Below are 15,823 nucleotides of genomic sequence, written 5' to 3' on the forward strand. Positions count from 1 at the left end.
TTGACAGCATCATCTTTCAAGATTTTAAACAGAGAAACATAGGATTTCATTTCTGGAGCAATCCGCCCCCCGAGAGTGCTGTAAATGAGAGTGTAACGTGTGAACAGGAAGACACGTGTCTTTCTTTTTGTTGGTTTCCTCCCCGGAGCTTCCCTCCTCCCTCTGGAGGAATGGAGGCGGGATTAGAACGGGTGGGCGTGTCCTCATCGGTGACGTCACCGAAGGGAGTCTATATAAGCCTGGGCAGCGCCGCGCTCTGCCATTAGATCCCCTCCGCCTCGGTGTGTCTTCGTGGACGTGGAGCGTACGCCCAGTCTCTCCTTTGCAAATGGGTTCCGTCGCCTAGCCTCTCCCCCCCTGAGCCAGGTCACCTGTGGTCTCAAGCCGGTCGGGTTCTGCTGGGCGCAGCACTAAGAAGGAAAAGGTCAGCCTCTCGTTTTCTTCCCTTGCAAGCTATATCTCCCTTCTTCACGTCCTCTGTCTTGCTGCATTGCTCTGATGCAGCTTTGTGTGCCAACTTCAATGCCTGCTTCCCATTTGCATGTACTTGCATTGACTCAGCCTTCGTATAATGTAGGCATGGGCCAACTTGGGCCCTCCAGATGTTTTGTTTTGGGAGTTGAAGTCCAAAACACCCATGTTTACCCATGTCTGGAGTATACAATCGGGAAAAGGGTGCAGCCTTTAATTGCTTTGTGTATACAGTAGAGTCTCGCTTATCCAAGCTAAACAGAAGCTTGGATAAGCGAATATGTTGGATAATAAGGAGGGATTAAGGAAAAGCCTATTAAACATCAAATTAGGTTATGATTTTACAAATTAAGCTCCAAAACATCATGTTATACAATAAATTCGACAGAAAAAGTAGTTCAATGTGCAGTAATGTTATGTTGTAATTACTGTATTTACAAATTTAGCACCAAAATATCACGATATATTGAAAACATTGACTACAAAAATGGCTTGGATAATCCAGAAGCTTGGATAAGCGAGGCTTGGATAAGTGAGACTCTCCTGTATTATTATTATTATTATTATTATTATTATTATTAACATCCTGTTGTCCAAGGCTTTCCTGGCTGGAATCACAGGGTTGTTGTGTGTGTTTCTGGGCTGTATGGCCGTGTTCCAGAAGCATTCTCTCCTGACATTTTGCCCACATCTATGGCAGGCATCCTCAGAGGTTGTGAGGTACTGTATATATTGTAAAAAATTACATCTTAAAGCAACCACTATATAGGGTCATTGTATGTTTTTCGGACTGTATGGCCATGTTCCAGAAGCATTCTCTCCTGACGTTTCGCCCACATCTTTGGCAGGCATTCTCAGGTTGTGAAGTACTGTGTATATTATAAAAAATTACACAAGGAAGATTTATATTCCTCTTTTCGAAACAAGAGGAATTCCAGGCATGAATCAATCAGGGGTAGCTAACACCTCTGAACAAAAGATCCCCCCCCCAGGCAGGAAGAATCCAGGGCATGCATCTGGCAAGGCCATTAATGCTAATCAAGGTGATTAATTACAGCATTCACACTGGCCTCCAACAGACAAGAGTTCCTTCTCCCACCCTGGGCATTATTCCACAGATATAAAAACCCAATTTGTCTTGTTTCCAACACACCTCACAACCTCTGAGGATGCCTGTCACAGATGTGGGTGAAACATCAGGAGAGAATGCTTCTGGAATATGGCCATACAGCCTGGAAAACACACAACAACCCTGTGATTCCGTCCATGAAAGCCTTCGACAACACATTGGCCTGCAATATTTAAAAACAATGTAAAATATAATTAATAGACATGGAATTAAACAAACCAGGGAATAAAATCTCTTAAAACACTTAAAATGTGTTTATATTTTCTCTCTTCTTGTACTTCTTCCTGGCTTTTCTGGGCCCATCGAGATTTTGCTAGGCCCAAGACTGCCTTGATCTAAAAACACAAAGGAATCCAAATGTGGATTCCTTTGTGCCAAAGGTACCAAATCCATCTGAATAAGAATTATTGGGATTGGAGAAAAAAACATGCTGAAGATATGCATTCTTTTGCTATAAGATGGGATTTCCAAAGCCCGGTCCCAAAGCGATGTGTAACATTTTGATAGTTTTGATGTGTGCATCATATTCTACTCCTAAGCAACAATGTGCTTCTGCGTTTAACTCCTTTTTTCATTTTTTGTGGGGATTTGGCACCTTTTCAAAACAAACTCCACAACGAATAATTCCTTTGGAGGAATTGCAACTGTACTTTACTTACGAGTAATCGTATGCAACAGAGATCTTGTCCTTAGAAGTGACGGGAAATGTGTTGTTGGAGGTGTTCATGGCCAGAATCACTGGGTTGCTGTGAGTTTTCCGGGTTGTTTGGCCATGTTCCAGAAGCATTCTCTCCTGACGTTTTGCCCACATCTGTGACAGGCATCCTCAGAGGTTGTGAGGTCTGTTGGAAAGTAGGCAAGTGGGGTTTATAGATCTGTGGAATGTCTAGGGTGGGAAAAATAATTATTGTATGTTTGAGGAAAGTGAATGTTGCAATTGACCACCATGATTAGCAGGAAGCAGCCAGGCTTTGAAGCTGAAAGGCCGTTCAGTGCTAATCAAGGTGGTCAGTTGCAAAATTCACACTTTCCTCAAACAGACAAGAGTTCTTTCTCCCACCCGGGACATTATTCAACAGATATATAAACCCCACTTGCCTAGTTTCCAGCAGACCTCAAAACCACGGAGTATGCCTGCCACAGATGTGGGTGAAACGTCAGGAGAGAATGCTTCTGGAACATGGCCATACAGCCCGGAAAACTCACAGCAACCCTGTGCTGGGGAAGTTGGACGGAGGATTTGGAAACATTTGTTTCAAAATAAGTTGGCAGCATGGGATTTCAACGTCAAGGAGCAAACTCTGGGAACTCCTGAGCATGCATTTGCCTTCATTTCCAGCTTCCCATTTGCGTGTAAACATCAGCTTGTTTTCGGTTGAAGCGGATCCAGATGTTCTTTGCTCAAGGAAATGCCGAACGTCTGGACAGCCTTGTCTCTTTTCTCTCTGTTCCTATTAGGGTTTCCATCTTTACTCCCTTCTAATGTCTCCATTATGAACAAGCCTGGGCAGCCTTCTGATTCATTAGACAGATTATACATTTGTTTTTCTCTTAATTATAAGTTTTTTTATGTTACATATATCAGTTGCCCTCCAGGTGTTTGCATGTCTTCTACTTATTTGAATATGATTTAATCCAGGTTGTTTTGGAGGAGCCACTTCTTGACCTTTGGGCTAAAGTCAAGTGTAGTATTGGTTTAATATATGATACAATCCTCTGTTTGGGGACTAAATAGTGAATTGATTTTTGGGACTGGGCCGCTTTGAGTCACACTTAAGAAAGTGGGATATTAATAATAATAGCAATAATTATATATTATTAATTTATTTCTTTTTTTCTCATGTCAGAAACGAACCAAGGGTACAATATTTATAATACAATATTTATTAATATTAATATAGTGTTATTAATTATAGTGATAATAAAATATTCAGACCACAGCTCAACTGACAGTGGCTTGCTTGTGGCTTTCCATTTGTGGCCATATTGGCCAACGACATAAAACACGGGGCACCTTTTAGTGCATGAATTTGGTTTTGCATTGCATTGAATGTTTTCTTGCATTACCAAAATATAATCGTTATGTATGTATGTATGTATGGATCTTTAGCTTTGAGCAGAGAAGAAGTGAGGTGGGGGGGGGGGGGGAGAAAATAATGCAGTCTCCATCTGGGTAGGTTGCCGCAGTAGTCAGCCAGTTCAGTCCGGTTTTTTGGCAGCTTAGCTGTGCAGTTTTCCAGCAAGATTTTCTCTCCACCCCCTGAAACTGCACACACACACACTATAGATGTAAGAACTCTGCAACAAGGAAGACAAAGGAGTTGAAGATCTTTCCACCCACAGGCAGTTGAAAGAAAGCACACAAAGAAGTTGCTGTTCTAATTTTTTCTCCCGTGCAAAAAAAGCTGCCACATTAAAAAAAAATACGGAAGCTCTCTTCTGTCTCTTGGGAGAAGAAACTTTAGCATGTTCTTCTGTAATCGGCATATCTTTTTTGACATTTAATATGCTCTTAAACGATTTCTACTTGAAATGAAATGATGGTGTGTGACACGCTTTTACTAATAGTAGGTCAATGGTGTGTGTGTGTCTGCAGACTGGTATAAACCAGATTTCTGGTTTCCTGTATGCAGTCTTAACTCCTTTAGTGCCATGAACCTTTTAAAAACACGAAATGCTTGTGCACGAGTCTTCCTTCTGAATCTCCTCGCCAGTTTGGTGAGATCAAGGCAGAAGAGGTTTATTGTCTTCTGCATGTTAAAAAGCTCTGGAGTTGTTGTTTACCTCTGTCGTTGCAGAGCTTGAAAAAGTTGTTTTTAGCCTTTTGTGCTCAGGAGCGCACACAAACACAGGGCACGAAGTAGCCATGTTATCTGGTGGATTCTGGGAGCTATATTCTGTAATAATAATAATAATAATAAGCTTTCCTAGCTGTAGCGTAGTGACTATTCAAGACTACTGTTGTTTGCCTTCAAGTAATTTCTGATATAGAGCAAATTTAAGGAAAATTATATTGGGATTGTTTTTGGTGAACACAGACATAAAAAATTCTGTAGTAATATTAAAAGTGAACCAAAATTGCAGGAAATATAGAAATAGTGGCCTTGCATTGTAGCGCACGCACACACACACACCTATCTGTATATGTCTAGATGAAAAACCAAAACCTATTTTACTTTGGCCATACTATGAAAAAGCATATTGTTGTATACCTTCAAGTCATTTCCCACTTAAGGGAACTCCAAGGCCAGTCTATCAAGGGGTTTTCCAGGAAGAATTTGTTCTAAAGAGGTTTATAGTTGTCTTCCTCTGAGACTGAGAGTGTATACCTTGCTAAGGGTCACTCAGTGGGTCTTCATGAGTGGGCAAGGATTTGAACCCAGTGTCTCTAGAGTCATAGTCCAACACTCAAACCATTGCACCATCTTAGATTAATGCAGCCATATTTACGTACACAAGGGGATCTTGAGCAAGATCTTGCAATGTTTTCTTGCCTCCTAATTAAATATAATACTATACATTATATATACACAAAGATATTGAGCTTGTTATTGAAACTCAAATTGTCTGAATAGGAAATTCCATGCCAATATCTCTGCTCATCTGGAGAGGCATAATTTGGTTGCAAAGCACCCAGGAATGCCAGATGAAAGAGTTCCTACATTTGACCAGCTCCTTCTTCCTTCCACATCATTGACCTACTTTTCCCTTGAGGTTGGATGTTGTGGCCTTGACCAGACCGGTTAGGCAACCCTCTTCTATTAATTAAAGGGCTCCTGGGAACTGGTAGTTCTCTTCTGTCTTGCAGAACAAGACAACTAAATGCTAATTATGAGCAAAGTGTCTGTTGGCGTTTTGGAGAAGCCTTCAGACAAAATAATGGCTGGTTGTTTGAATTGCTGTTCTGATGACAGAAGAAATCATACAGGCAAAGTCAACCTTTTGTTTGGTTGCATGTCTTCAAAGTCAGCTCCAACTAATGGTTACTCTAGGGCTTTCCTGGTACTATTTTATTCAGCTGTTTGCCGTCACCTGCCTTTACACAAAGTCACCCTGTGATTTCATGGCTAAGCTGAATTTTGAATCCTAGTCTCACTTAGTCCAATGCCTATGGTTCCCAAACTTTGGTCTTCCAGATGGTTTGGACTTCAGTTCCCAGAGTTTCTGGCTAAGCTGGCTGAGGCTTCTGAGAGCTGAAATCCAAAATACCTATATAATTGATATATTGGGGATCCATAACACTGCACCATGATGGTTCCGAATCCACCTTGGAATTATTTGCTCTTGGCTGCTTTCAGCACAAAAGCAACCTTCATTAGCTTCTAATCTTTATGGATAGATTCCAGCAAACTACTCATCTTCAATAGCTCTCTCTGGCTTTGTGGGATACACTCTGCCTCTCTCCCAAATCATCTACACTTTGCAGTCTTAAATGGCTTCAGAATAGATTGATGCTAGCTTTAGGACAGCAGGGTATTTCTTCTGCCTCTACTTCATTTCTCCTTAATTGCTTGAAACAAACAAAAGGGTTAGATAGGGATGCAGGAGTGGGTGATGAATACAGACTGTATTGATTGAACCAAGCCAACTATCAACTTCTTATTCCCTCATTGAGATTGATTGGATTGCAGGCAGTTTAGGTCCCTCAAGATTTGATTTGTCTGAGCTGGTTCCATGTTATGTCCCTTGACATCCAATTGTCTATTTGTAGTGGCCCCCTTTTTTTTGGTTGATGCGTTTGTGCACACATGTAATCTCAAACAGGTTTGATTTTTCAGATTTGATTATTTAGGGATTTGATTAGACTGTTCTCTAGGAATGTCTAGATCCTCCAGTGTGAATCAGCTTCTGCCAGGAGTTGACAAAGTCGTGCTTCTGAACACCTCCCTCGCAATTTCTAGATCCTCCCGTGCAGGCACCATTCTCCAAATGCTGATCATTTGTAAACTGAACCATGGGATCATATATAACCATGTGGGAAAACTGTTAACCTGAAATGGCCAGACACAGTGTGATACATACTATATCTTCTTCTACCCTACGTTTCCGATTGAAGTGTGCACTTACCTCATAGCCCTACAACTCATTAGAAATATGGCATAATTGGAGTGCGGCACACACAACTGACTTTGTGGCAAATATAACTTTTTGGGTCTAGTTCTCCACCTATTGAGGGGTGTTCAGGTGAAGGTTCTGTGCAAGGTAAAGGCATATGTATGTCTCATGTCTTTCCTAAAATGCAGAATAGCAAATATGCCCATTCAGATTGACCTTTTCTACATGTCATAAGGAAGAGGGAGCAGGTTTGTTTTCTGCTGCCCTGGAGACTAGGACTTAATGGAGCCATGGGTTCAAATGACAGGAAAGAAGATCCCACTTGAACATTAGGAAGAACTTCCTGACTGTAAAAGGTGTTCAGCAGAGGAACTCTTTGACTCAAAGTGTAGTGGAAGCTCCTTCCTTGGAGTCTTTTAAACAGAGGGTGGATGGCCATCTGTATGGGGTGCTTTGATTGTGCTTTTCTTGCATAGCAGGGGGTTGGATTGGATGGCCATGGGTCTCTTCCAAATCTATGATTCTGTGTTTCCCACCTTCTGATAACAGGCTTTATTTGCTCTCCCAGGGTTTACAACTTGCTGAAGAACAAAGATCAAGAAACATGGCAGCAATCCCGTCAAGCGGCTCACTTGTGGCAACCCATGACTACTACCGAAGTAAGACGAGAAAGACGCTATTATTTGCATGTTACCTGTGCCAGCTTTTGTGTTTGGCATCTTTGAGGATCTGGGTTAGTAGGGCTGAGCTGAGCCTTCATTATTGGCAGTCCATTATCATTTTTATACAATGCTGGCAAGTAAAATGTCATTAAATTAACATGGCCAATTTGAAGGCATTGTGTATGTGCCTTCAAGTTGTCCATTGGCTTATGGCAACCCCATTAATTTCATTGTTTACTTAGGCAAGGTGCAATTTTGCCTCTAAAATACAGCTTACAGTACCTGATATTTATTGCAGGTCTTCCAACCAAGTATTAACCAGGGCTGAGCCTGGTTGACGTCTAAGAACAAACAGGATCTGCTGCCTTTAAAGAGTATTTAGGCTGTAAACAACTGCTATTTCTATCCAAAGCAAAACCTCTTGATTTTATTACTGCAGTTTTGTCTGGAACAGACTCGCCTGCAGAATTGTCTTCTACGTTAGTACTAATGTGACTATTGGAGATCCAAGACAGTAAATTCTGTTTTTTTGTTCAGACAGTGTTAATATCAGGAGTGGAAACCACGTGACCCTCCAAATGACATTGATTTGCAAGTCTCAGCAGCCCTAATTGGCATAACCAATAGGGAAGAATACTTGTAATGATAGTTGAATGACTTCTGGAGGACCACATGATTTCTGCACTGAGTTAAATCAATATGTGAGAAGGAAATGGCCTTGTCTTGCCTCTCTCAGTTGCTTTTGATTGCACGAAAAGCAGCCTTTTTGAGAAGAGCCTCTGTCTGAATCACTTCCAAATGAAAGTTTGTGGGTGTTTTTTTTTTGGTTTTTTTTTTTTTTACAAACCCTGCAATATTTCATATGATATCTTTAAATTGTATTTTGGTGGCTAAGCGTGTTATTTACCCAAATCCACACAATTCCCTCTTGAAACCCACACCTATTTCTGTACAGAAGAAATCCCCCGAAACACTTTAGGATTTCTGAATACTAGGGAAGAACAGCTGAGAAAAAGTTGTTCCAAAGCAGTGGGGCAGCTGTGGAAATTGTCCTCGCACCCAAGGATGAAATTGTTAAATATTTACATTCCTGTGGCCAGAGATTCTCAACCTTTGCTCCTCCACGTATTCTGATCTCTGGAAATCTCTTGTGATTTGCCATGCCCAAAATACAAGGAGTTCCTGTGTTGACAGGCACTTTGAAATCCAAAAGTTTTTAGTATTTTTGGCAGTTGGGATTTCGGCTTCATTATATTTGCCAAAAAGCTAAGTCTAGGAGCAATTTGTCATTTGGTGAATTATCTGGCCAAATTAAGAAACCAGAGTAACCACTGGGAAGGTTTAGATGACCAAAGTTGAGGAAGAATAGCATTTTAGGTGTTCCTTCTGTAAAATACTGTCACTTTGGTGTTCTGGAATGCTGTTTGTAAAATAATTGCTGTTTTTGTGTACCTTCGAGTCATTTCTGGCTTACATCAACACTAAGGTGAACCAATTGGAGTTTTTTCTGGGGTTGAGAGTGTGGATTTTCAAGGCCAAGCAGGGCACTGAGTCCCATTGCAATACATCCTTACTCTATACTGTCTCTAGCCATAAAGAAGTACATTCAGCTCTCCATATCTGCAGATTCAGCTTTTGCATATTTGATCATAAATATGATCTGTTTATGAGTCTCCAGGTCCTCCAGTACAGCTTTGTTGTCAATATCCAGCAGAACTTGATTGTAAAATCATGTTGGAGGACATAAAGATTCCTAAAGAAGCATTCTTTCATATAAAATAAATATTTTTGTTCAGTTTTTCCACTTCCGCTGGGGTTCTGCACCCTCAATTCCAGTGAACATGGAAAGCTGGTTGTATGTTTTAAAACATCAGAGTAATAACAGAGTGGATCCCTGTCCCACTTCAAATTACTGGAGGCATCAGGAGAACCTTTCCTATGGCAAGAACAGTTTCTTAGGCCTTTACAGTATCGAGACCAGCCATGGGCAAATTTGGGCCCTCCAGGTGTTCTGGACTTCAACTTCCACAATTCCTAACAGCCGGCAGCTCTTCACCTGGAGGGCTGAAGTTTGCACATGCTTGCTTTAGAGGTTTCCAAACACAAGCTAGGTACTCACTTTAGAGCTCAGTTGAGAGCAGTGGATGAGAATCTTCTGGTCCTCTAGATCTTCCATTATATTTCTCAGTATTTCTCACCATTAGTTGTACTGCGAGTCCCACCCATGGGAGAAAAGCGGGATAAATATAAATAAATAATACTTCTGGAACTTGCAATCAAACAAAATCTGGAGGAATATCTGATGAGCTTATTCCTTATTTATACAACTTGGAACTTGGCTTGCTCAGAGCAGTGGCCTTGAGAGCTACTTGCATGGCCTAGGAACCAGTTCCTAAAAGACCATATCCAATGGCTTTGCTAAAGAAAGTTTGTATTTTTATGAAGAGATGAGGCCTCTTTGCAAAATGTCCTTGTTTCTCTGTCTCTGATCTCAAAGACCTGATGCATTCATCTGAAAGTGGAGAAACGGACTCTCCAGATTCTTCTCCACCTCCTCTTCTGAGAACTGCAATTCATTGCCAACAATGTGCAAGAGCCTGTGATTTCCAACGGGAATCCTCAGACTTACTGGCTGGATTCCTCTTGAGCAGTCACATTCTGCATCCGTAGAATTATATACTCAAACCCATCGGCCAGTAGTTTTCCAGGGCCGTTTGGAATTTGAACCCTCGTCTTCAGGCTTGTAATCCATGCTCACACTACTACAGCACATTGGCTCTAAATTGTACATACAAAACCTTCAGAGTACAATGCTAGGACAGCAAAAAAACGCTTTGTGTGGACATTTTAGAGTCAGAAGCTGTTGGGCATTTAAAGGATCTCCTTGGTTTTCCATCCTCAAGACAAAGAAGCTTTTCTTTGCTTGTATTTCATTCCATCCCAACACCCTCCCTGTCTTATTTATTTGCTAGAACAAAAGCACTGCCCTTTGTTTTAATTGTTCTGCTTCAGCCAGAAGGAGAGTTGCCAGAAGTTTGGAGAAGCAAATGTCAAAACACCATAGAAGGCTGCCTTGCATTGAGTGTGTTTATCTTCAGGCTGCTTTTTGTATTGATCGAATATGTATACACTACCCTCCTAGGATGGGATCCAAGGCAGCTTAAAACAGTAACTTAAAACAAAGGTTAGCTTAAAAGTCATATTCTATAACAGCTTTTAAAAAGTAGTGGGAATTCTGTACCCATCCAGATGTTGTTGGGCTGCAACTTCCAACAACAGTAGTGAGGAATGCTGGGTGTCACAGTACTTCACAATTCCAAGTTGAAGTATTATCCTCTTGGCAGTGGGTTTCTGAGGGTCTTGATTCAGTTTGCTCTTTTCTATTTTTTGAGGGGAACTCAGTGAACATTTGCTACCTCTGAAGAAAGTTTTCAACTATCACGGCAGTGTTATGAGCGCCTTATTTGCTTCGTTCTGACTTTGAGCTCCTCAGATTTATTTATTTTTATTGTGGGTGCCTTTTGCTTAAGTGGCTTGGGAACATGCATAACTGCAATCTTTTCTGGAGTATAACAGAAGGACTCTATATTGTCTCCAGGCGATGTTGGCTTGGGTCTCTAACAGGATGTATTGCATCTTGCAGGGCGTCTGGGTTCCACTTCCAGCAACAGCTCCTGTGGAAGTGCAGAGTACTCTGGGGAAGTCATCCCGCATCATCCAGGTCAGTATCTGGGCTAAGCCTCAGTTCATTTCCAACTTTCATCAAGGCTAAAGCACCCTATAATGGTATTTTCTAGGCAGCATTTGTCCAGGGAAGGTTTGCCTTGGCATTCCTCTGAGGGTGAATGACTTGCTGAAGGTCACCCATTAGATTTCCATGGCCAAGCAGGGATTTGAACCCGGTCTCCCAGAGTCCTAGTCCAGTATTCAGTCCACTAACCTGGGATCAGCCATTGGAATTGCAAGTGGCTTATAGGCAATGCTTTCTCCTGCATCTTGTGTGTACTTTTGAATACACCCTTAGGGAGATAGGGCAGGATATAAATAAAGTTTATTATTATTTAATATTTTGTGTTGATAACCAACTTATCCAGTCAAACTCATTGAACTGAACTGATTATCATATATATATTGGGAGCTAAAAGGTTCTGAATTACATCATGAATTTCTTGGGGTTTTTTAAGCAATACACTTTCAGCTGTGGTTTCGTCAGTTTTCTGAATTTCAGGCTACAGCACCTAGTTTGGTCCTGCTCACCTTCCAAGTTCAATAGGTATTTGGGCCTCGAAGGCACAAGTACGCACTCGGTATTGTATAGCAGATGATCAAATTATAGAACTCATTGCCATGTGATGTACCGATGGCTGGCAACTTTTAAAAATAGGATTTGAATACATTGATGAAGGACAAAGCTATTAGGGTCTAATAGTCATGGTGGATTTATCTGTTTTAGTAACACAGGAAGTATGTATGTATATGTTGCTGGGAAGCCAAAAAATGGCGTGTGCAGTTACAGTAAAGTCCTGTTGGTAGGCATCCCAGAAGAAACGCACTGGCCATTGTGTAAACAGAATATGGGGTTAGATAAACTATTCTCTTCCATCATGGGTCTAGTTATGTTATAATGAGTTTATGAATTTAGTCTTGGAAAACCTCAGACTGGACTGGGCATTTCAGAGAGCAATGCTATATAAGAAACCTTCCAATAATCAATGGGTGACTACATATTGCAGCAGAAACAACTTTGCTGATATGTAATGTGAACTGGCTCTAACTTTTCATTGCTAATAGATTTTGTGGGAGCTGATTATCAGAGGTTCTTTCTTTGTACAGGTCTTCCCAAGTCTGATCCTGGACACTGGTGGGCGAGCTTCTTCTTTGGAAAACCGACTCATCCAATCATGACAACTGTATCGGAATCCCCAGAGAAGTAAGTGGCAGTGGGCTGAAGTGGGAAGGAAAATCACACTACCCAGTTATAGCAATTTAATTACCATGTTTCCGTCTTATGGGGTTACAGAGTTTGTCGTTTGGTAAGACACTAGACCAGGCATGGACAAACTGCATTGGATAGATCACATCAGCTCTAGTTTCTGATACAGAACATCTAGTAGTCACCATCTGCTCGCCCACAGAAAACCATATTTAATAATCTAAAACTGATGTGGTCTACCCAATGCAATTTTCTGAATCAGCACCCCAAATAACCCCAGGAACACCCCTAAAAATGAAGACAATAAGAAAAAAAATGTTTTTGGTTGGGCTGTGTTATTATCCATAGTAGTAACAGTGAGGCCATGGATTGTATTTTAGTTCTTGCGGACCACTGGTGGTCCGTGGACCACATGTTGGGAACCACTGTATTAAATGAATGTTTTTAAATATGTATACTTATCTCCGATTGTATAATTGTTTGATAGGTTATGTTTTATATGTGTAAATTGTTTTATATTGTCTTTTACACAATGTTGTGAGTGGTTTTGGGTCCTGCTTTAGGGAGAAAAGTGGAATACAAATAAAGATTTATTATTACAGTAGAGTCTCACTTATCCAACATAAATGGGCCGGCAGAACATTGGATAAGTGAAAATGTTGGATAATTAAGGAAAAACCTGTTAAACGTCAAATTACAGTATGATTTTACAAATTAAGCACCAAAACATGTTTTACAACAAATTGATAAAAAGGCAGTTCAATACACAGTAACATTATGTAGTAATTCTTGTATTTACGAATTTAGCACCAAAACATTGCAATGTATTGAAAACATTGACTACAAAAACATTGACTACTAACAAATTGACTACAAATAAAGATAGAATTGCATAAAATGAACTTACAGTAACAACATTGTGGGCAGTTAAATCTGTAACAAGTTCAGTCCTTGCTGCCTAGAGAAACAGCTGTGACTACGGCCAGGAGGCAGACTGCGTTGGATAATCCAGAACATTGGATAAGCGAGACTCTACTGAATTATTATTGACACAAAGACACAGTATGACACAGCAAATGAGATATATATGCTGGATTATTATTATTATTATTATTATTATTATTATTATTATTATTATTATTGGAAACACAACAAGATGAGTCCACAGCAGACACTCTGCTAGCTGTTGTATTGGATCACATGTCGGACACTTCCCAAGTGTCTAGGATTATTATTATATTATTATTGACACAACGACATTGTATGACACAGCAAACAAGATAGATATGCTGGATTTCGTATCACAAAATCACAAGTTGACATTTCCCAAGTGTTTAGGACTGTGTGATGTATTTTCGGATGATGTGCGCAGATCCCAGTAGGGTGGCCTTTTGCAGTTGGCAGATTGTAATTTTGTCAATGTCTATTGTTTCCAAATGCCGGCTGAGATCTTTTGGCACAGCACCAAATGTGCCGATAACCACCGGGACCACCTGTACTGGTTTCTGCCAGAGTCTTTGAAGTTCAATCTTGAGGTCCTGATAGCGGCTGAGTTTTTCCTGTTTTTCTTCAATGCGACTGTCACCTGGGATGGCAACATCAATGATCCAAACCTTATTATTATTATTATTATTATTATTATTATTATTATTATTATTATTATTATTATTATTTGAAACACAAGATGAGTCCACAGCAGACACTCTGCTGGCTGTTGTATTGGATCACACGTCGGACACTTCCCAAGTGTCTAGGATTATTATTATTATTGTTATTGTATGACACAGCAAACAGGATAGATATGCTGGATGTCGTATCACAAAATCACAAGTCGAACACTTCCCAAGTGTCTAGGACTGTGTGATGTATTTTCGGATGATGCGTGCAGATCCCAGTAGGGTGGCCTTTTGCAGCTGGAAGATTGTAATTTTGTCAATGCCTATTGTTTCCGAATGCCGGCTGAGATCTTTTGGCATTTCATTTTGGATATGAAATCCAGCATATCTATCTTGTTTGCTGTGTCATAATAAAAATATTATTATTATTATTATTATTATAGTGTGTCGTTTCTTCAAATCTGGACTTCAGCTCCCAGAATTCTTGATCATTGGCCAAGGCACCTGGGACTTTAAATCCAAAACACCTGGAGAACTAGACTGTGGGAATCACAGCTATTCTATGCTTTTGTTGTGCTAATAATGTTTGTTGGAAGATTGGAAGAACTTCCTTATGGAGATGGGCTAGAACAGAGGTGTCAAACCTGTACCCCTCCAGACGTTTAGGCCTCCAACTGCCCTATCCAGCTTGTCCAATGGCCAGGAATTGTGGAAGCTGAAGTTCAAAACCACTTGTGGGGGCACAGGTTGGTCACTACTGGGCTAAAGGCATTGATGTCTGATTTATCAAGGATGCTATCTAACCCATTGCGTGTTCTTGCTCCCCTTCTCTCCCTTCCGCTTCCAATCTGTCCCTGCAGCTCAGGCACTTTCCAGGTGGCACACGGCACGATCACATGTGACCTGGCTCAGGAACTAATGAGGAAGCGTCATGCCAGCGAGCCCAGCAAGCCCAGCGCCGGTCCCACCGCGTGAGGAGGCTGATGGCCCGCCGGCTGGCCCTTCTGACTTGGAAGGCTAGGAGTCAGAGTCCATTTTCCACTCCCCCTCCCCGTAGAGTTAGATATAGGCTGCCTCGAGTACCACTTTAGACGTAGGTTTTTATAAAAACAGAAATGCCAACTTAAAAAAACAAAACACCAAACAAACCTTCTATACACCATCTTTTCTACTCTTTTTGTTTTTTTTTTAATTATTATTTTGGTAAATTCAACTACGTCTCTTTTTTTTTTTTCCAACAAAGCCTTGATAACGCTTTCTCTTTTTCTCTCCTTTTTTTTTTGTATTTTGTACTCGTCTATGGAAACTAATAAAGCCTGAGCAGCCTTTTAAACAGTGTGTGGCTTGAATTTTTCTTAATTTCAGAAAACTTGGGGAACAAAACAACGTGTTGACAAAGTCTTTACAGTGTCGATCCTTGTAGCCCAGGCATGGGCAAAGTTTGGACCCTCCAGATGTTTTGGACTCCGACTCCTACCATTCCTAACAGCCTCAGGCCCTTTCCTTTTCCCCCTCAGCCGCTTAAGCGGCTGAGGGGGAAAAGGAAAGGGCCTGAGGCTGTTAGGAATGGTAGGAGTCGGAGTCCAAAACATCTGGAGGGTCCAAACTTTGCCCATGCCTGCTGTAACCTGACAAAATAGGGAAGGCTTTTTCTGCATTCCTTGAACTTGGCGCAGTCTCCCTTGACTTGGCTGGGAGTCAGTACTGTACTTGGAAGGATTACACAACCTCCAGTCTGATGCAACTTTGGGAAATGTAGCACTTCCCTCTTTGCCACCTCAAGGTAACCTTTTTCATATTGACTAGCTTTGACGCTGCAACGTGACTCCTTGGAAAGTAATGAGTATTCTGGCCAAATTTGGTGTGATTTGGCCCAGTGGTTTTATTGTTAACTCGGTCCTAATTATGCACATTACATTTATATATACAGTAGAGTCTCACTTATCCAACATAAACG

General features: G+C 41.0%; 1 protein-coding gene across 1 annotated transcript; it reads left to right on the forward strand.

The window, feature by feature from the left end:
• Nucleotides 1–254: 254 nt before the first annotated feature.
• On the forward strand, nt 255–15,199 carry ppdpf (pancreatic progenitor cell differentiation and proliferation factor). The gene is made up of 5 exons (XM_003220710.4): nt 255–424; nt 7,224–7,314; nt 10,961–11,038; nt 12,151–12,247; nt 14,727–15,199. The coding sequence occupies exons 2-5, from the start codon at nt 7,260–7,262 to the stop codon at nt 14,839–14,841; spliced, it is 345 nt and encodes a 114-aa protein (XP_003220758.1). The 5' UTR covers nt 255–424; nt 7,224–7,259; the 3' UTR covers nt 14,842–15,199.
• Nucleotides 15,200–15,823: the final 624 nt, after the last annotated feature.

The sequence above is a fragment of the Anolis carolinensis genome, chromosome 4 (assembly GCF_035594765.1).
Source record: "Anolis carolinensis isolate JA03-04 chromosome 4, rAnoCar3.1.pri, whole genome shotgun sequence".
Lineage (NCBI taxonomy): Eukaryota > Metazoa > Chordata > Lepidosauria > Squamata > Dactyloidae > Anolis > Anolis carolinensis.